Source organism: Clavelina lepadiformis, chromosome 5 (genome assembly GCF_947623445.1).
Source record: "Clavelina lepadiformis chromosome 5, kaClaLepa1.1, whole genome shotgun sequence".
Taxonomy (NCBI): Eukaryota; Metazoa; Chordata; class Ascidiacea; order Aplousobranchia; family Clavelinidae; genus Clavelina; species Clavelina lepadiformis.
The window spans coordinates 22759614-22781433 of NC_135244.1; the positions used below are offsets into that span (position 1 = coordinate 22759614).

General features: G+C 36.0%; 2 protein-coding genes across 2 annotated transcripts; one reads left to right on the top strand and one right to left on the bottom strand.

The window, feature by feature from the left end:
- Positions 1 to 1157: 1157 nt before the first annotated feature.
- LOC143460797 (protein SPEC3-like) lies at positions 1158 to 2708 on the top strand. The gene is made up of 3 exons (XM_076958430.1): positions 1158 to 1398; positions 1798 to 1981; positions 2234 to 2708. The coding sequence occupies exons 1-3, from the start codon at positions 1342 to 1344 to the stop codon at positions 2422 to 2424; spliced, it is 432 nt and encodes a 143-aa protein (XP_076814545.1). The 5' UTR covers positions 1158 to 1341; the 3' UTR covers positions 2425 to 2708.
- A 1674-nt stretch (positions 2709 to 4382) lies between these two features.
- Positions 4383 to 13824, bottom strand: LOC143460796 (kelch-like protein 12). The gene is made up of 12 exons (XM_076958429.1): positions 13686 to 13824; positions 13335 to 13458; positions 13119 to 13272; positions 12073 to 12290; positions 11800 to 11949; positions 11164 to 11257; positions 8172 to 8266; positions 7279 to 7471; positions 6674 to 6811; positions 5969 to 6127; positions 5752 to 5884; positions 4383 to 4847 (listed from the first exon to the last, which is right to left on the bottom strand). The coding sequence occupies exons 1-12, from the start codon at positions 13733 to 13735 to the stop codon at positions 4742 to 4744; spliced, it is 1614 nt and encodes a 537-aa protein (XP_076814544.1). The 5' UTR covers positions 13736 to 13824; the 3' UTR covers positions 4383 to 4741.
- Positions 13825 to 21820: the final 7996 nt, after the last annotated feature.

Sequence of the window (21820 nt, forward strand, 5' to 3'; positions counted from 1 at the left end):
CAGGTTAAGTCATCATAAGCACAAACAGATTGACGACATATAAAAGCTTGATAAATCACAATCATCTTTTTTTTTCCAGAAAAATGTCAGTAAACTGACTAATTTCGTCATAGGGCTGTTACAATAATGATTGGACGACTCTCAGCGGTTTAACATTTTAGTAAAAGTGACCGTTAAAGGGTGGTATTAAACCAATCGTGCATTTAGCGCAGAACACAAAGTGACGAAATTAAGGTTGTTACCAACTTGTTAGTGACCTGGAAGCCATTCAGAGGTTAGACGTAACAATGGTGTTCCTGAGTTAAGCATTTGTTACAATTTTGTATTTCTTTCATTATGACGTATTTTCTTCGACTCCTATGTTCTTGTTACTTGCAATTGCAAGGTTAAGTTTTTAAAAGCGAATTTTTGACCAAAAGTGGATATGGAAGTAGCAGAGAGCAGCAGTGTTATATAAACAACCTGATTATGTGAGTTGGTGGCAATTGGAAAAAGGCAGCGTGATGGTCAATACAGATTATTCTGGGATAAGTCGAAACAACGCAGGTGCCGTGTTTTTTACTTTAAACTCACCTCCAAAAAGCGATGAAATCTAATTTCATTCTGTTTCTTCCGCAAAACTTGTTTCAATTGTTAAGGTGAGAAGCTGCCACACAAATAAACCGACAACCATTGGAGCGTGCAGAGTCCATATCCATTTCACTGTAAAACTGCTGTATCAGGTATAATTAAAGGCTCGTCCTTTAAAAAAGCGTACCATGGGTTTCTTTGAGTAGAATCGTCGCACAAACGAGCACACAAAAGTAAAGTACGCGATAAAATTTTCAACGATGACAGTTACAAAGTTAATGATATGGTTGAAGTCCTAAAATACAGTACTTCGTATTTTATAAATTTTTAATTCTTAGAAATTCGATTAAAGTGAAGGACATTGTTTAAATGAAGCAAATAATTACGTATTTAACGAATAATAAACAAGGAGTGAAAAATGTCGTCACAATAGCATTTTCGGTTAAAGTCAACAGCTGTAACGTGCGACTGAATACTTGAATGGATAAAGTCAATAAGACGTTGTCATAGCATTGGGAACAATATAATCAAACGGATGCATTTCTCAACTCTAGATTATTTAGAACAAAAACGGGTTGTATTACCTATTACAAGTTATTGTGGGTGGTTATGCCGCAGCAGCTTTGTCGAGCTTCGTTGACGACAGCACTGAACTGGACAACGGTCAAACGCTTCTTGCTTTTACTGTGAAAGGCGCATAGGTCACTAGGTGTGTTAACTTCTTGCAAGTCTGTGATTTGTTCTTCAATGTTTTGAGAGACCCAGCTATTTATGATGACGTCAAACCAGCAGTTCTCTTACGATGGGGCCGGAAATCCAAATTATAGGGTGAGATATTTTAAGAATATTTGCAAGTGGCGTGTATTTGCACGTTTCTTATTGTTTATTCTTAGCCGGTGATTGTAGGGAACGAAAAGTTATTGTGCAAACCTCGTTGTAGACTGGTCAAAAAAGAAAATTACTCATAAATTTTTTATCTATATTGTGATGTGTTAATTTTCTCCGTTGGACTGTATGGTTCAAGATAAGACAGGTAAGAGAGTAAGCTAAATTCTTATTACTTTTCTTTCTTCCAAGTCATTTGATAGATTACGGCTGACTTACGGCCACAGCCTGTGTGATAACAATTGAAGCAGAGCAACCCTTGAAAGTTAAATTTCAATTAACATTTGAAATACCGCTGTTGTATAACTTTAACTAAAACTTTGTGACAAAATAATCCTACAGCAGAATCAACCACCGAGTTACGAAGTGAGCCAAGTCGGACAAACAGCTCCACCACAGACCTACATCACACAAACGACTGTGACGACAGAAAAAAAGCCTAATGGGATGAGAAATGCCATTCCAGAACTGCCGATAGCTCTTGCTATTGTTCTTTGCATCGTAAATTTTTTACTGCCTGGAATAGGTAAAATATTGCCTTGGTCATAGATAAAATGTAGCGATATTTATAGACTCAGAATGTTATTTTTATTGCTTTCCATCAATAATGTGTGCGTATGAACGTACGCCCAATGATTTAAGGTTCAATTCCTAGTGGTATTTGTAACACTACAGCAGTTTTTATTCGATCTTGCAACAACTATCCCGAAAATCTTGCTGCACAGCGCATAATTTCGCCCACAAACTGACCTAAGAAAGAATTTTTACACTTTTTCAGGCACCATCATCGCCGGGTTCAGCGTTCTTTGCTGCGGCAACGTCGGACAGTCCGGAGGTGGAAGGTTCGGGACTTTCTGCATAAACTTCTGGGTCGGGATTGCCCAACTTCTGTTAGTTGGTTTCTTTTTCCTCGGTTGGATTTGGAGCATTATGTGGGGAGTAGCGTTCATAGCGATCGCCAGTGAGTAAATAATCGCCAAAGTTCAAGGGAGTGACCCAATAGTTGTATACTTCGCACCTCTAACAGGCTTCAATGAAACCACAATCCTTTATGGTTCGTGTCGGTCGCGATCGACCGGCAAAGCCACTCTATTCGATCGCACATCATTCAAAACTTATTTCTGTATTTAGTTATGGTCAATGTTTCATTTTTTAAACAGGTAAAACCAACCTGTTGATTTTTTTAAAACTTTGCGACCCAAAATCATTGAATGCCTTATTATGTACAAAACAAATTAAGTGAAAAGTGAAAGAAAACGCAGAGTTTGAGCTCCACTGAACTAAAATAGTCTATTGTTTGTTCACTTCGTGGTGCCTTATAAAAACAATTACTGTATTATCTGCTCGTTAATTGTTCGTGAGCATGTGTTTTATTGTGCTATAACTACGACGGTTAGCATCGTAACTTTCGCTCCGCTCAGTTAATGGTGAAAAATAAATAAGACAATAAAATACAACCATTCCTCGTTCTCCTTCTTAATTAGTCGGCTAATGTCTTAAAGGTTATGCCAGAACAAAGTGGACTAAATTGGTTTCAAGTATTTGATCCGCCCGAGCTGGGCAGCAAAGCGGCACTATAGTACCGAATTAAACCGAATACCAGCTATTGGGATTTCCCTTAAACGATTATTGCTTAAATCATAAACGTCATACGTACATCATATAATTAAAAATAATTTATTTTCCTGTTTATTTTTCATAGATATCTTGTTGATAGCTTATATATTTTATACACATTTACACAGTAAAAAGCAAATATTTACAAACCGGAACCAAACATACGAAATAATATAGTTTTATAACAGTAAACAATGTATTAAGTGCACAACAACAAAAAATACTGAATTTGTTATTTTTAGTACGTGTCTTGTCAGTACATATCTTATCTTTAGTACACAGCATTACAGCAATGCCAAACTGCTGTTGTTATTTTACCTATTCAGAACAAACCTAGAAATAAGAATTAACACAACCAATTGGGCAGGTCACCGCCGTCTGAATGAGTTTAAGCCGCTGTGGTCACGTTTCCATAATTATCAGAAACGCGCTTTTTCTTCAAACGCCGGTCAAGCAATTACGGGGAAGCGTGTTTTTGACAAACGTTTATGCCTGAACTACGGCAAGGTAATTATCTTTAAAAGTATTCTGAAAAAAGAAATTTTGAAAACAGTAAAACTGTTTAAAACACAACTAAAACGTAAATGTAATAATATATGCCATGAAACTATCAATAATTACCTATGATGTTTAATATTACTCAAGTACCACAAACGCAAATTTATTTTTGTTTTTCAGTATAATTTCACGATATTAATTTCATCACTCTGGCTTCCCTTCACAGTATAAATCTTTCCCCTGTATATATTTTTCTCTTTCTGTGCTATTTTTCCGCAATAAAATATCGCCGTTTACTAAAGACTTCCGTGGTTGGGAGCAATAACAATGAGTCTAGTTTATATTTCTACCTCGACAAGGCGAGGCAATAGCCTTCATTAAATAAGAGTTAAGCACAGCAGTGTATCGTCGTTTTACATCTTAGCTTACTTTGGTCTCCTAGCGGATCTTAAAGTGGTTCGGGTAAAATAGGGTTAAAACATCTGCAAACACTGTGCGCGGGTTCTTTGTGTTCCCAATTCACTGATTATATTGAGCCTGAGACATAACTAACTCGACCAATTAATTATCATTCTACAGCATAAGCCACAGCATGAGATGAAACGTGCCGTTGACAAAGCTTGATGTTGGTGAATAAAAAAATCAATTATTTAAGATTAATAATTAAGACAAGATCGATATTACAAATACATTTCATACAATGCTGTTGTTATCATTAAAACTGGCAAAAGTGTAAAGTCGGTTTACACCTTCGGCAAATAACATCGTAATAAATAACTTAACTCTACGACTATACATAAAGCTAGAAAGGCGGCGCTTTACAAGAGCCAGTGGCCACATTCCAACCTGCCACTAACTTGGTGCCACCGGGTAAATGTCCAGTAGAAATTATATCAATGTTTTAAAGGTAATTGTAAACAAATTTGTGACTAAAAGTTATTCGGGTATTCGATAAATGACCTTTTCATCAGAGTATTATAACTGCATTTCCAAAATAATTCAAATAATTTATTCAATTCAAACACATCTTAAAGAAAATAAGACACATAATTTGATATTAATTATATTATTTGCAGAAATTCAACGACAGATCACAAAGGTGACAAAAAATAACAAAAACTGTCCAAATATAACAGAAAAGATCCAATTACTATCTAGGAGTGACGATGCTTCAGATGGAAACGACGCAAGGCCACTGTCGTTCTCTGTCCATGTTGGTCGATACTTGCCATTTGTTGGTGGCTGGATCATAAAACTCAACTGTTTTGGCACCTCGTCTATAAAATGTGTGCAAAAGTTTTAAACAAAAGATTACCAACTCCTGATTGTTTTAATGCAATAAAGCATTTGTTTAACTTTAACCCTAAGTAATTAATCTTCGAATTTCTGAAACAACAACTTCCAACAAAATCTCAAATCGAGTTAAAATCTTTAGCAGGGGAAAGATGAAACTGCTTTGTTATAACTAAATCTTGCAGTTAGCGACAACACTGAGCAATGGAATTAGTCCTGGATGTGGCGGTAAAGTAATTATCGTCCTCGGACTGCGTGAGTATTTGCAGAAGTTAAACCCGGCAAATGATTACTCATTGTTCGAGTTCGAACACTTCACCCCGGTTACCGAGCTCGCCTTAGCGTAAGTTCCGATTGTCGCACATCTTTTACTTGTACAAATAATTTAAGGATATATCAAACACAACAACCTTCGTCAGCAATGTACGCTGTCGGTGAAATGCTAAATATTTAACAATGTTTGTTTGCTTTAAAACTTATGGTTAACAATTAAATATCAGGCAAAAGTAGGAAAAATCTTGAAACTAAAAAAATGCATCGATGTGAAAATGAACAAAGACAAAACTCGGTAACCATTGTTCGAGCCATTGTGAACAATCAATGGCAAGTTTAAGTCGTCTAAAGAATTTACTTTGTCTGAAGATAAATATACTTTACCAAAAATTGTGCGAGCACATTGTTATAATCAAGTATCATTTACAGTACCTTTAAAAACAGATTGTAACCACATTAGCGAAATTACAGGCCTTAAACTTTGACCAACATTATTGTGTGACAATTAGGGAAACAAAAGCCTTAAAAACTGATCTCCTTAGTGGAGGTTTCAAACTGACTATTTAGTGTGTTCGCTTTTAGTATTTCAAGTAGGCTTTATAAAAAATTTCTCACCCTCCAAACACCCATATAAGGCCATCCACTACACAAGCTGATCCAACATTTCTTTTCTCATTCATAGATGGAACATTAATCCAAGATTTCGTGTCCAGATTGTATTTTTCAACAGAAGAGAGATCAGCTCCACCTGATTTAATTTATTTAAAGAACATGACAAGTCATAAATATCCTTAAACGTTTGAAAGATATTTGCATTTGCAGCAAGACTCACCCATCGCGTATATTTCGTTGTTTAATACAACAGCAGCTAATCCATATCTGCAGGTTTTCATCGGTGGAATATTTTCCCATTTTCCGTTTCGTGGATCATAACATTCAGCTGTGTTTGTTATATTGTTGCCACCATATCCTCCAAGCACATAAAGCAAACCTTTCAAAATAAACCATCAATCAATCAAACACGTCACTGGGGCTTGAAATTCTAGCCTGATTATTACTTTCCACACAATACATAGAAAAGCAGCTGAGCTGAGGCATAAGCTAAAAACCAAGAGCTTGGATATTATCGTTATCTTTTGTTTAGTTCTGATATTCACACAATTTTCTCAAACTCTCTTCTATCAACTCTCATTCTTCAAATAATTTGATAAATGCAATTTATACAAACAACCATGTTGCAAGCAAAGAAAATTTATATTTTAAAAGGATCCATTTCGCTTTTAGTTTCAAAGTCAGCTCATGACGATAATGACGTCATTGTTATTTGCTTGATGACGTATTGTAGGCTTGTTTCATTAAAAGAATAATTTATCAAATATTTTTGTTAATTAAATATTAAGGAATTGAGAACATGGATGGAATATGAAAAGTGGGTTTATAGAACTTTATTTAATTGAACATCACAACCAAAGAAACATAAAATCAACACATTTTTGTAGTATTAGGAATTTTCAAATAACACTTAATTGAAACTCACCTCGTGCACTGACCAACGCATGACGACTTCGTGATATATTCATGTTTCTTATCGAAGACCATTTCCTCTCTTTAGGATCGTAACTTTCACATGATAATAGCCGCTTGCCATTAAAACCACCAGCACAATAAACAAGACCTATAAGACATAATCAGGTGAATATTTATCAGAGAACATTTTTTTCGTTCTCATTTTCTATGCCATTATGACCACCAGTACAATAAAGAAGGCCTGTGTTGCATGAAATTATAAAGAAATATTATAGTATGTATGTGTGATTGTATGTATACAGAAGAACAAATATTCCTCGGAGTGGAGCCCATGGTATTTAATATAATACACATAACAGCAATATTGACAATATAAACTGAAACAATGGCGACTCTGTTAACAGAATATATATTTCAGGTAAAAACATCATAAACAATGCCACAGGCAATGTAAACAATTGCAGAGCATTAACTTACATATTGGTCTATGGCAAAGATCAAAATAATTCTGTATCACGTCTAACCAATGCATTCTTCTTTTGATCTAAGCCATTATAATCCATCAGCAGCCTACACTTTGAAATGTTGCATAAACTGCATTATTTCGAAACTTACCATTCAATACTGTTGATGCAAAAAAATATCGCTTTTCTCCCATAGAAGGAAAGTTGCTATCCCACTTTGGATTCTCATCATTCAAGTCCAACATCTCAACAGAGTTAAGACAATTGCTATCAGAACCACCCATCAATAAAATTTGTTGATTGTAATTTACAGTAGATGAGTACATCCGAGCAATGTTTGTATTCTGTATTATCAAACATTTAATTATTGAACGTGTCAATACTCATTCAAACACTACCAGACATAAAACTAAGAATTCATCCGGTTATTTTACAACGTTATATAACATTAATCATTGTTCTGACATCACAATAACTGGACAACAACAACAAGACATTATTAAGTTCAGGTTTGCTTTGAGTCTTTTCAGTGACGCTTGACTTATAAAGTGTCAACTGAGAAAACAAACCCTCGGTTTGACGTAAAATTAGACACTTTCCAAGGAATTGCAAAGTTCGTCTCAATCAACACGTTCTCTTGATACAACAATTATGAATTGTTCACATTAATGACTAATTGACTCTAAATTCACACAAAGACATCTTATACAAAGACGCTCGTCACAGTTTCAAACCTCTAAGTCCTGGGCTGTATGCGCAAAATAAAATAACAATAACTAGACTTGATCATTAGACTTTAAACAAAGATTTCACTTCAAAGTCAAAAACAACAAAAGAAGTCTGACTGCAAACAAGTTGATTGAAACGAACGATTTGTGTAATAAGTCGGTGAAGCTTATTTTTCATCAAACACAAACTTTTACTCCAGCAAACCCTGTTTCCCACAAACCTGTACTTTTGCATAAAAACCTCCCGCTCAACAAATCCACATTTCTAAACCTGGCTGCAGGTTTCATTTATCGAGAGTGAAGATTGCAAACATACCGGCATTTTACTCCACTGGTTTGTCTTGGTGTTGAACTTGACAACACTTTGTGGGCAAATCTGACCACCAATGATAAGAATTTTATTAAAATGACCTGAAACATAAACATCTTATACCGAGTTAATTAAAATCTTATGAAAAATCATTTGGTGTCATTACCACTTTTCTTGAAAGCAAGACCTCTACACAGAGGTTTGAACCAAAAACAAAATTATTTGATAATTTTATAGCTTAAGCCAGTGTTTCCCAAATTTTTTTCCGATAACGCCCCCCTGGACAACTTACTGACTATCAAACGCCCATTTTTTCACTACTATGGTATTTTTTCACTGAATGGTACTGACTATCAAACATCCATCTTTTCACTACAAAGTTAAAACGTAGACTGCACCAACTATTGGTCACCAAACCATCGTACCATTCACCATCATCAATCAACGAGGAAAAAGGATTCGCGGGTAGCGTGACATGCTTTGGGGAAGAGCTGTAGGGAACAAAGAAAAACGTGCATGTGTATACAGAACTACAATTTCCTAAATACGATAACGGTCACAAGTGCCACGACGGTAAAATATTACTACACAACAACAAACTACAACAACTAACTACAACCCAAACTAGTGCCTTAACAATTGGATTATATAACATTAAAATGCAGTGTTTCTTAAAACAAGTGTTTAAAGATAATCTCGTGACACATAACACTCGTAAATCTCCTCGTCTCACTATGTCCAAGCAGTTTCTTCTGTTGTCCAGCAGCATTGTGACGGCACTCAACGTACGCTCTACTAAGTATGAGCTGGGAAATGCAATGAAAAAAGTTTTTACCCGATCCCACACGTGAGGATATTTAACTTTAATTTCGCGTTGCAGCCAAAATGATTGATATGAGATACGGAACTTTGGTTTGAGTTCAAAATCATTTTCCAAGAATCCCTTGCTCGGAAATATCAATGAATAGCTCGATTATCCAGTCAGGAATCTCCAATTGTATTACATCCTGAAACCGAACTTCCATGTCTTCATGCAATTCCTGAATATACTTGCTGTATGACTCAACATCAACATTAGAAATACCTTTGTCGCTGATAGCAAGTTGTTGCAATCTGGAAAACTGGAAGAATTGCGTCTAGCTAAATTTCCCCCATACAACGCAAGCTTAAATTTGAATCCACACAATGCTGATTTTACCTTGATTAAATTTACCTCGTTACCCTGAAGGAATAGGTTCAATTCGTTAAATTTGGAAAATATATCTGACAAGTATGCGATATCATTTCATAGCAATAATTTCTTTGGCAAGGCCAGGGTGACAGTTTTCCAAGAATTCCACAACATTATCTATCAGTGTGTAAAATCGTGCAAGGCAGCTTCCCTTGGAGAGTCATCTTACTCCCATGTGTAGAAGTAAGCGCTCAAAGGCCTCGTCGTTCTCTTTACACAATTGCTTAAACAAGCGTGTGTTAAGTCCATGAGCTTTAATCTTATTTACTGCCTTGATGACAGTTTTCAATGAGAGGTTAAGACGACCACTGATATTCTTGGCCACCAAATGCTGCCGATGAATCACACAATGAATTGTAAGCACAGTTGGATTTGCTGCTTTTAGGAATGCCAGGAAGTCATGGTAACGGCCCGTTATAGATGGGGCGCCGTCAGTTGCACACACTATGATATTGGTAAGTGGAATTTTTTTTTTCGAGATATGTTTTAACTTCTTGAAATACTGTCTCACCCCGAGTATCTGAATCCAGTGCTAAAGCTATTGCCAACTCTTTATGTAAAACTCCATCATTCACAAAACGAACATACCCAAGTAATAGAGACTCATTTACTGGCAAAGTTGACTCATCCAGTTGTAAACTGAATTCTGTATTTCTGATGATGCTGCATAAGCTATCTTCTATATAGGTGACCATCTCATCCACCCGTCTCTGTACAGTACTGTTACTCAGGGGAATAGATTTAATAACTGTAGAAGAGGCCTTGTGATGCAAAACGGTATCCAAAACTTCCTTCACTGATGGCAAGATCAATTGTTCGCCGATCGTATGCGGCATGCCTTTTATTCCACGCATCAAAGACAAATTGTAAGACGCACATTATCCATCATTGCTTGTATGGGAAAGGTTTGAAAACATCGTGCCAACACTTTTCCATTTTTTGAAATTGTCCCGGACCATTTGAAAATGGCTCTTTGCTACCATTTGAAAAGTTGCATTCTTGGCTACTTTATCGGGGTAATTCTTCGTTAAATGCTCGTAAAGTCTGGACGGCTTCATCGCTTCATTAGAAAGCACTTTAGACCACAGCAAACACATTGGCTGTGATTCGGAATTTGGGGCTGGAATTAATCCATACTGGAGATAACTTGAACTGTTTTGCCTGCATTTTCGTTTGACTGAACTCATTATTTAGCACTCTAATGACTGAATAAAATAACTATACCTAGGTACCAGCTCACTAACTAAAATCTAAGAATAGTGATATTCACAATCACACTAGCTTTCTCGTGCCTTAAATACCCTTTGGCATATGCAACATGAGAAAAAACACAAGATTATTATGACGCAATACTGTTGGAATTCGTCTATTAACATAACAACAAGAATAGTGAGACCAATAAATGTATTTTATTTTAGGATTAACCGAAAATTCTCAGACTATGAAACCGAACACAGGAAAGTAAAATAAGTAAATCGAAGCATAAAACTATTATACAAACAGCGCAAATGTTTACTTTGGCACTGTTCTTGTTACTGCACACTTTATTATTAGCGCCCCCCAATCGCCCATTTAGTAGCCAGCGCCCCCTTGAGAGGCGCCAACGCGCCCACTTTGGGAACCACTGGCTTAAGCGATAGATGCGTATGTGGTAAAAGAAAAAATATGTGTCCATCGCCATAATATCACAAAGTATTTACAGAAAAATAGTCACAAACTTTCATGAAACAACGACAAAATTGACGTGATCATTTCAAACCACCTGACCTTTCCTTTTCTTGAAGACTTGAGCACCGCACAATCGTGAAGTCAGTGACGTGATGAGCAGATTTGCACATTCAAGTGAATTACAAACCAATTCCTAAAATACAGAGTTTTGTTTAAATTCTATACGTGTTCGGTTTATTTTACATAGAAATCAGCTGATATGTTTGGTTATAATACATAGAAATCACCTGGTGTGTTTCGTTATAAAACATAGAAATCAGTTGATATGTTTGGTTATAATACACAAAAAATCACCTTATATGTTTGGTTATAAATATAATACACAAAAAATCAGCTGACGTGTTCATCTCATACAAAACAATGGTCATGTGGAAATTTGCTAAACCGTGTAATAGTAATAGTGGAAATTAAAACGCTGCATGTAATAGCGAGGAGGGATCTAATCATAGTGGACAAAATGTGCAAGGCATGGGCACATTTCAGTAGGTCTTTGATATTTCACACATTTCAGTAGGTTTCAAAATTACCGATAAAACTTGTTTTGTCCTATTGCATTAACAAATATTGCAACCGTACTTGCAAATATTGCAACCATACTTGCAATTATTTTAAATGAAAATTTGAGCACAAGTACTTGTACTTAAGTTGAGTTTAATTAAATATCATACAAATTACTTCTTTGCGGACAACATCATCCAAAAACTCTGAGGATAAATAATCCAGTTGAATGAAACAAAACAAATCACTGAAATGTTCCTTTCTGTCACAAACGCCATGTTTTGTCCAACTTATCACACTCCTGTACTTGTCCTCGTCGATAGATTCCTGTCAAGTTATTTATAACTTCAATATCTCTTCGCATTTTCTCTGAATTTCTTATCAAAAATTAAGTAAGTTTGAGACTATGCTCATAGTTTCTTTTAAATAAAGTTTTCATTTCAAGTTTACTTCATCACTTTCCAACTTCAGCATAGCCTTGACGTCATCAATACCAAACTGAAGGAAATCTGAACTTTTTAAAACTGCTCCGAGATTTTTAGAAATGAAAGTTTCAGCTGCTTGAACAAGATCACCCATGTTGTATCGGTTTGAATAAGATCGAATTTTCAAACAATTTTCTTCATTGAGAGATGCTTTGAAAAATATTTTGCACTGTTCTTTCAAACCTAAACACATACACACAAAATTTGGACCTACTTATTCATTCAGAAAATGTCGCACTTTGAATAATGGCTACGCTCAAAACACAATCTTCTATCAGAAAGTTTCAACACTAAACAGCACGTCCACATTTCATTAATTTGTTTGTTCCCCAGATCTGACTTTTTTAACTTACCGCGTTCCAATATCAAACCTAAATAGTTTCATAATAGCAACACATGTCAAAATGTAAAGGCCAAACCTATGTCTAAAGTTACTAAGAAGCATTCCAGAAAATGCATTCTCAATATAAACTTAAGAATAAAGAAAAATGATAGAAAAAGGTGCAACTGTGTTGTTGTTACAAATGGTTGCTAACTTTTTATCGAATCAAAGAAAACGTCTTCATAACATGAAAGGATGTTTTGCAGAGATCGGTGAAGTTTTCTGATAAACGAAGCTTGTAATGCCTTGTATTTTAATTGACATTAACCAGATACAGTGCAATGTCACCAATCAATGTGTAATAACGATACAACTACATTCATAGTTGCAACACTTGCACAAAAAACACTAAGTTGCAGACATGAAGTGATAAGCATAAGATGTAGTGTCCTGTGCACCACTAAGCCAACAAACTGGATGCAAATGTCATATCAGTTAAAAATTAAGTCATAGTTACATTGATGAAAATGAGGCACTTGCCTCCGAAATTATCTGGAATTTTGGCACGAAATAAACTGCATTTAACAACGTACTTAACCATGGATGTGCACGATATATTTACCTTCGTAAAATTTTACCTTTGCTATGGCACTGAATATCATACAAATAGTTGCAGTTACTATACTTACTTGGAATCCGTAGATATTCTGCTGCTTTGAGTACATCATATACATTGTCATGAGTGAGGATTATGCATGAAGTGTATATGAAGTTAATGATCGATGCCATTGTTGAACCACTGACTTCTTTAACGCTTCCTTCATTCAAATAACTTTCTCTCATCTGCAAAGGAAAAATAATCAATTTACTTGAAGCAGATGTTTACATAAATAAGCTCATTCCACCTTCGTAGTGAACATTTTCTTGAAATATTCCGAGATTGAACCAACCACACATTTGTGAACAGGGAATTGTTTTCCTCCAGCTTGTATGGTGAAATCACAGAAGTCCTTTGTTGTTTTTCGGTCCCTGGGACAATAGAAATCTTATAAAACAACATAGCTTATTATGCACCACATTAACCAAATTATTAAGCTTTCTATTTTAGGGTAGAAGCTAAAGGGGCTTTGTCTAGTTTATTATAAATGGGCGTGAATGTTCAAAATTTCGACGCCCACATTGATGAGGCTCTTATGTCTAAGTGCCGCACTTTCCACTACATAAGCCCATGCTCATGCTCAAAATTAGCAACTTACTCATTTAAGCTGTTGAGTATTTCAGTGGCATGGTTGCTTTCTAGTTCCATCTTCTCCAAATTGATACAAGAAATCAATAATATTCAAGTTAAACTTAAAGCTTTGACTTTAAAGCAAAATCCTGCAACTACAAAGCAAAGTTTAGTCGAAAAGCATAAACTATGTTTACCAAACCATCTACCAGTTAAAGGAGAGCACAATTACCAACATATTCTATATGAGAGAGAACCAGTTTGTATAAAGCTTCACGAATAATTGTTCCTTATTAATAATTAACTTGCAAAAACTAATGTTGCCCGACTGGGTTCTGTTGGTTGTCATATTGACACAAGAACGAAAGGGAATAAAACGTTTAATGTTATCATAGAGAATATTGACAAAGTAAATAACGGCTGCAATAGTTGTGAAATAATGTTAAAAATTTTACTTTACAAAATAAGCTAAAAATCGTTATAAGCTTGGAATTGACGCATTTTTCTGAAAAACCTTTTGTGTTTTTCAACATTGACTGTGTGGAGCGAAATAGGGAAATAGCTTGGAATAAAAAATAGACCTTAGTTCTTTTGAAATCTTCTTGTGCTAAAAAGCAAGATATCCGAAGGTCGAACATGTGTTAAGTGTAATAATCATCCTCCGAGCGAGGAAGGCTCACGACTTAAAGCCCTGCTCGGTATAACGTATTAAGGCTGGTTTACATTACAGAACATTTCAGCACAGTCCAGCGCAAGAAACGTTTACACTGCTGTCAAAATCGAGCACAACCAAAGGAGATTTACCATTGATAGAGACTGACAAACTGTAGTAGGCCTATTCGTGTGTGCTGAGTATGGCTAGTTGGACAAAAAAAGGTTGAGCAAAGTTTAAATTAATTATAGTGCGATTGCAAATGGATGCTAGTAAGATTTTTTCGCTATTGACTGTGGACAGTGTCTATTTCAACGACTGTTGGTTACCAAATTTGGAAGAAACTACTTCAGAAAACGACTAGCCGGTTACGCAATTGGTATTTTTCTTACTTCGGTAAACGGCAGTCAGTGAAGTAGACACTTGTTTTATCGGCCATCGTTTACCAATGTAGGAAAATGAAAAAGATGATTAGGCTAGTCTGTGAATTGAAATGTATGCTACTTATCAGTATGAAATGACGTAATGATTTTTGTAAAGTGTGATTTTACCAAAAACCAATCTCCTCTGACCCAAATACTCACTTCTCATGATAAAATTACTAAATAAAATGAAAACTGCAAATTGAAATAAATGCTATTTTTTAATTAAACATGACAAACAATATCACGATACAAACTCGAGACTTCCAGCATACGAGCCCCACCGTTAAAAAATACGCCACCACATTGCTTTCTTCACCTAATCCAAAATGAGAATGATAAACCCTTCATCGAAAATCTACCAGTCATCAAATTTAGACTCAGTAACTTCGGTAAATGGATGCCGGTGAAATAGGAACAGAAAAAAGTGGCTAAGTCCTGAGGGCTTAAAACATGACAATGGAAGTATGCACTTGGGTGCACAATTGCACAGTAATTTCCACAGTTTGACTTTAAGCTTTAAACCAATTAAAAATTAAGTGCACGGAAGTTCTGTTCAAGTCATCAAAGTGCAAAATAACGTGCAATAAGTGCAGCACTGAAGCTCTTGAAAAGCAATATTGGGGGATACGACTAAAATATACAGGTTCGAGTGGTTCAGGTTGGACAGATGTATTTTTTGAGTTAAGCGCACTTCAGGAAATTTTGCGGCATGAAACAGCGTAAGTTAATTGGGTAATGTTTCATTGTCACACTGCTGTGGGGCTCCCTAATACCGTACCAAACTATCAATACAATTTTCTTGGACCTGTGAACTGAGAATCAACAATAAAGTAATCTGAAATTACAACAGCTCTTGACGCAGAGATCATGGAAGTACGTTTAAAAGGATTGGTGCAAAGGATACATTTGTCCAACTTGAAAGTTGAACCTGTAATGAAAAGTGGTGTATGGTACCTTAACCTGTAAGGTTTGCCCACTTCAGTACAAAGTCTGTTTACTTGTGTATATCTTAACAGTGAACTTTGATAGATTTCAGCAATAATAACACAGGAATGACAACTGTATAATCTGATTATATTGAAGCTTCTTTGAACGATTACATTTTAAATAAAAACATTGGGACAGCTACATAATAAAGTCGACCACTTTCTAGGGTTAACTTCGTAGACTGTCACGCATTGAACAACTATGAATAACAACACACGCAATGCAGGCATGCACGACATTTTTGTCACGACTTAATACGATAAGCAGAGAGTAATCGATTACGTAACGTTATGCTTTGCCGATTTCCGTAAACAAAACAGTATTCTATGCGGTATCTATTTGCAGGTAATCTTATCATATCATCACAAACCATTTGAAGACTTGAACCAAATGGTTCCACTCGAAGCACTTGATGGTACCACTAGTACCAAGGAGTACCATTCGAACCTGTATGTTTTAGAAGTGTCCGTATTGAGTGCGCCTATTACCTATATGCCAAACTCTGCAGTCTGGTCCTGTCACTGTCAGGCTGTTACTAGGCCTATAATGATAATGAACAAAAGTACCCAACCAAACTGATTTAACAGTTGTTTATCTTTAGACCTAGCCATATATTCAAAGCTCATTGTTTAGCTAATTTCGACTTTTAGCAGACTGGCAGAAAAAATGTTGGCTACCTTGCGGTTTCCTAACTTTGTACAAAATCAACTTTGATAGTTTTAGGTTTCAATTTTTCATTTGGGACTTTCCCTTGTTGGGGTCGGTTCGTAGACATTAAAGTTCTCCAACAACGCCAAAACTAAAAGCGAATTTTTACCCTTTTTTAATCGTGGCAATAACTTACCAGGTTAATAATTTTAAAGCCTGACGTGGATTTGTTGGGTTTCTGTTTAATGGCTGCTCACTAACGTTAAGTTTGCCGTGTTTCATGGCCTTAGTATCAGTTATATTTAGAAAGTTATATTTTGACGTATAAAAATACGTACGAGCACAACAAAGTTTTACAAAGACCCAGAGATTACGGCGGCTATGACATACTCAATATTCCCGTGTATGCGGATTTGTTTTATTTAAAACGTTTGACCCCATTTTGCAGGGTCAAAATAGAAAACAAAGTTCTGTCTTTGGAAAACCGCACAATAGAAAACCAAATCGGTCACCAACTGTCCAACCTCCTCGGCATCCAGATTAATAATCGTACACCGCATGCCACCTCCCCATCGATTTATTATGAGCATATGCTCGAAATAATCAGGAAACATGGTATCTCATTGAAAGAGATCTTAAACGGAAAATATCCTATTTTATATTATTATATATTATTATGTAGGCCTTTTATTCACAATCCTATTTTATTTCACCAGAACAATCGAACTGGCCCATAACAACGCAATACAGTACACAACACAATCCTCTCAAATGCCCAAAAAACGTTCAACTACAGGGTAATATGAAATGACTTACCTAGTAGAGGTGAAATGACCAACTTTGTCCCGTCCCGCAGCAGCCGTTTTTCCGCCATCAGTCGCGACTCAGTGCTGTACACGATAGTTAAATGTAAAAAATTAACCACTGTTTGGAAATGTGCTTTCAGCGTTGCGCAAATTTTAACTGGTAGAGACGACATTAAGTTCGATCCAACCACAATAACAAACTTCGACGGAATAGGTGGCCCAGATTTCGAGTCCGCAGACATGTTAACCTATTGTAAGCTATTACCTATATTAACCTACTACATGCGTTTTGCTTACACTTTATACATGTGTCATTACTAAGGTTTCGCGATCTGTGTTTTTGTCCTTTGTTTAAATCCATTGCAACCACCGGCAGGTTTAATTGATGTATTTTGCAAATAGAATTTAAAATGTTTGCCCTGTATATATTTTCTCTTTCTATGTTATTTTTCCGCAATAAAATATCGCCTTTTACTATATAAAAGATTTCCGTGTTTAGGAGCAATACAATGAGTCTAGTTTATTTTTCTACCTCGCCAAGGCGAGGCAATTTTCTTCATAGACAAACAGTTAAGCCTCCCAGTATATTGTCGTATTGCGTTACATTGTCATACAATGGCATCGTTTCAATTTACTAGGCCTAAGCATTGTTCTAGTAATACGTAATATTGTCTTCGCGATCCGAAGACAATTTTGAAAATTACCTTTTAATCAAAAACAGCTTTAAAGCGATTACCAACGTAAACAAACAACAAAAATATTTGGAACGTAGCCAAGACCTAACCACAAAAGATGTTTTCAAACGTATTATGCAGGCGCGCAAATGCACGCAAATTAACAAGTAAAGTGACAAATAGGAGCTGCCATGCGACACAACCCCTGAATTATCACAAACGACGAATTTCCGAAGATTTGTTGATCTGTCGCCACAGCAGACATCGAATGACGACCGACACAACTTCCTGAGTTGTTTGACGACATCGCTGTCAGACGACGACCAGGAAACCCTGACGCGGACATTCGCGATGACGAAATTTATAACGCGATTAAGAATATCTCGAAAGGAAAAATGCCTCGATGGTCTTAGTGTAGAATTTTTTCAGGAATACTGGAGTACAATTGGCGGCGGTTTTACGGAAATCATAAAAACGTGGTATAAAAATGCTTACACGGCAAAATCTACTGTTTAGTAAAGAATTCTTGATTACGCTAATCCACAAAAAAAACGCAAAAGACGATTTGAAGAATTCCCGATCTCTCTTTCGAACAGTGATGTTAACATTTACATTTACAAAAGTCTTGACAAACTGGCTGAAACGATATCAGGCAAAATACCCATGAGCAACATTATGCGCAGCCTGGCAAGTTAATTCACGACGCCACCATATTGTTACGAGACCTTTATGAAAACGCGCGTGCTCGTGACTCGAAGTGTCTGTTTATGTCGATAGACTTTTAAATGGCGCTCGATGCGATAAACCATCAATGACTTTTCAATTTCTTGCAAAAAATTGCATTATTTCAAATTCCTGGCTGATATGAACCCGGGAGAATGCAGGGCGGTAACCTTTTTCCACAGGAGCTTAGATCTTGAGGCTTTGTGTGTTGTTTCTGATACCGATTACGACAAACACCGCGGTACATCCTCAAACAAAGAAATTTTTACCAGACGTGGCTAACCCACAGAAAACAGTGTCGCTATTTGGACACCTCTTAGTTTTTCGGTTGTGCTTCTGCCGCCATCTTCTCTGTGTATAGTTTTGTTTTTTCTTCTGAACTTGTCAACGACAAACAGCAAGAAAAACAAAAATACCGCAAAAAGAATTTTGGCAAAGTCCCTTACCGTTCACTTGTTCCTCGACTTCGCCATTTCAACTTGCCGTTGCATCTCGATCAATCGTGCACGGTTAGAGCCTCTGGTAATATTTTGCAGCTTGGTTTTGTGCGTCGGCGCGTTTCCGCTGGTTGTAATATTAGGCCTTGATTCCATTACACGAAGCATGATACTTTCTACTGTTGGAATTTTGTTTTGTTACACAACAATTATAATGGTCGTTTAGGGGAAATGACGTCAACTCCGACGCTCACACCGTTATTTCATTTCAGTTATTTCTAGCACAGAAAGAGAAAGAGGAAAAGAACTTGATTGATTTTGAGTGTTTTATGTTTTCCAACGGCATATTTCATTTTACCACTTTCCTTTCGTTGCAAGAAGGAAAGATGTTTTATAGCGGCCGTTGGGTGTTTTATGGTTTGCCGCTGGTTGTCGCTCTTAAACAACACCGCATTTGGTATAAAAATGTGCCATTTGATCACCACATGTTTGTTTTGCGATTTAGTCTGCATATTCGGCGACTGTTAAGTCACGCTATCAAATTAGTGAATTAAAAAGACCTTTATTTATTAATGACTCACGTTCTCTGTCACAAAGCATAAACACGGACGAAGAACCTGTTCCTAGGTATATCACGAGAACCGGACGTGAGATCACAAAGTCTGCATGTTATCGATAAAATGACTTCTATATCTATCCTTTTGAGTATTTTTAGTATTGCTATTTTTTCATGTATATCCGCAACACGGCTACAATTAAGGCTGTGTCATGACAACATTCATACTGGAGAATATCTGATTCCCAAACCTCACAAATGTGTTCGACAGAATGCAACACTAATTCAACGATGTGGAGTGACGATTTATGACCCTGTTCCCAAGAAGAAAATGATACCCATATATAAATGTTCAGTTATATCTACAGCTCTTAAGACTACTTATTTCTTTTTTGAGGCCAAGACCTGTGACGAAACAGCACTAATTAATCCTGCACCAAGCGTAGAAGCTTGTGCACATTGGGTCAGAACCAAACGCGCTTCTGGCTATGGTCCTTTAATAAGCTCCAATGTCATGACATGGAGTACTCATAATTCCAATGAACAAAAATGTGTATGGCCAAAAGGTTATGCACATACTGCGTATAACGCAATATTAATTAAATCTACAACCCTATATGATCATGCACATGACCAGATATCCAGTGCAATTGAGGCCATGACTAATTGTAAGCTTGTGGTTATGATTTTGATGACTTACCGGGTATTTTGCAAGCTGTCAGTCAAACTCGTCTCATGCATGACCAATTATATCATTTTATTGGAAGTAGATCCGACCCAGAAAATACAGCAGATATGTTATACCTGCAACAAAATATAGACAACACCTTAACCAATGTGTTCTTATAAACGATTTCTAGTATTACTTCTCCTATACTAAGTGGAATATTTTTTTATTCTCTTAACTTTGATCTACATTTGGAGCATAATTTTCACTTTATGGTTTTTAAAGTTAACATTGCCTATGCTTATATCTATCATTCGTGCCAAAACATATGCTCTTCGTAACAAATCTGTCATAGTACATGCTAGCAACTCTGACTCAAATAACGATAATCGAAATGCGTCTGAACAAGGAGATAATGAAGCTTGTCAAAAGTTAAACCCTGAGCTTTCATAAATGCCATCATTTTACTGCTTTGTAACCTAATTTGCTTCATAATTCTAAGAATACATGTTACCACATTATTGCGAATGTATTGCCAGTATGCATTGTATTATACTATATTTTAACATTTGTAGTTATTTGACTTGTACAAAACCGTATTATATCGATTATTGTTATCACTGCCTTGGTGTCAATTATTGCCCATGGCGAATTTCTTTTTATTTATGTTGATTTTGTTGATTTATTTATGTTGTTTATTTTATGTTGATCATAAAATTGCATTCATTACATTTAAGCAATTTCCTTGGGGGGAGGTTATGTGATAATAAGTAGATATTATAATAAGGGGATATTATATTAGGGATATATTATATGCGTACCAATAATTTTTTGTTTTCCGTTTTAAGTCGTGACATAAATATATCGCGCCTGGCTATCTTGCGTGAGTTATGCACAGCTGTTCAATGCATTCATTCTACTAAGATCAACCATATAATATGGACATCTTTACGCTGTTGCTCTGCCAATGTTTTTTCTAAATGTAATTGTTCAAAGAAACTTCAATATAATCAGTATATTCAGTTGTCATTCATGTGTAACCATTGATGAATTATATTTGAATAAGTTCAGTGTTAAGATAGACAACTTTATTGTCATCTTCAAAAGGTAGCAAGGACTTTGGTCCTGTAATATTGCAGTGGAAACAAGTGATTATAATATTGATCACTGTTAATTGAAGCCTGTCATCAGACAATAAGCCGTCAAGGTGAACAATTAAATCTGTGGGTGAGAAAAGCAGACAACGACCTCATGAGATTCATATATTATCACCCGCAATAAGCATTTCAACAAGTACTTATTGTAGTGAATTGGGTCAACCTCTCAAGTTGAGGTGCGATATACCAATTTTCTATTACAACCTTATTGTTATTTGTACCTGATGATAATTGCTAGGTAGTGTGGTAGATAATGGTTGAGTTTTATGACTAAACTATGTTTTAAACGGTTGCAGAATTTTAAACAAAACGTTTTGGGTTCAGTTAAATTATTATTTGTTTCTTACATTAAACTATAAAAGATGGAATTTAGCAACAACCACGCCACTGAAATACTCAGCAACTTGAATGAGTAAGTTGTTAATTTTAAG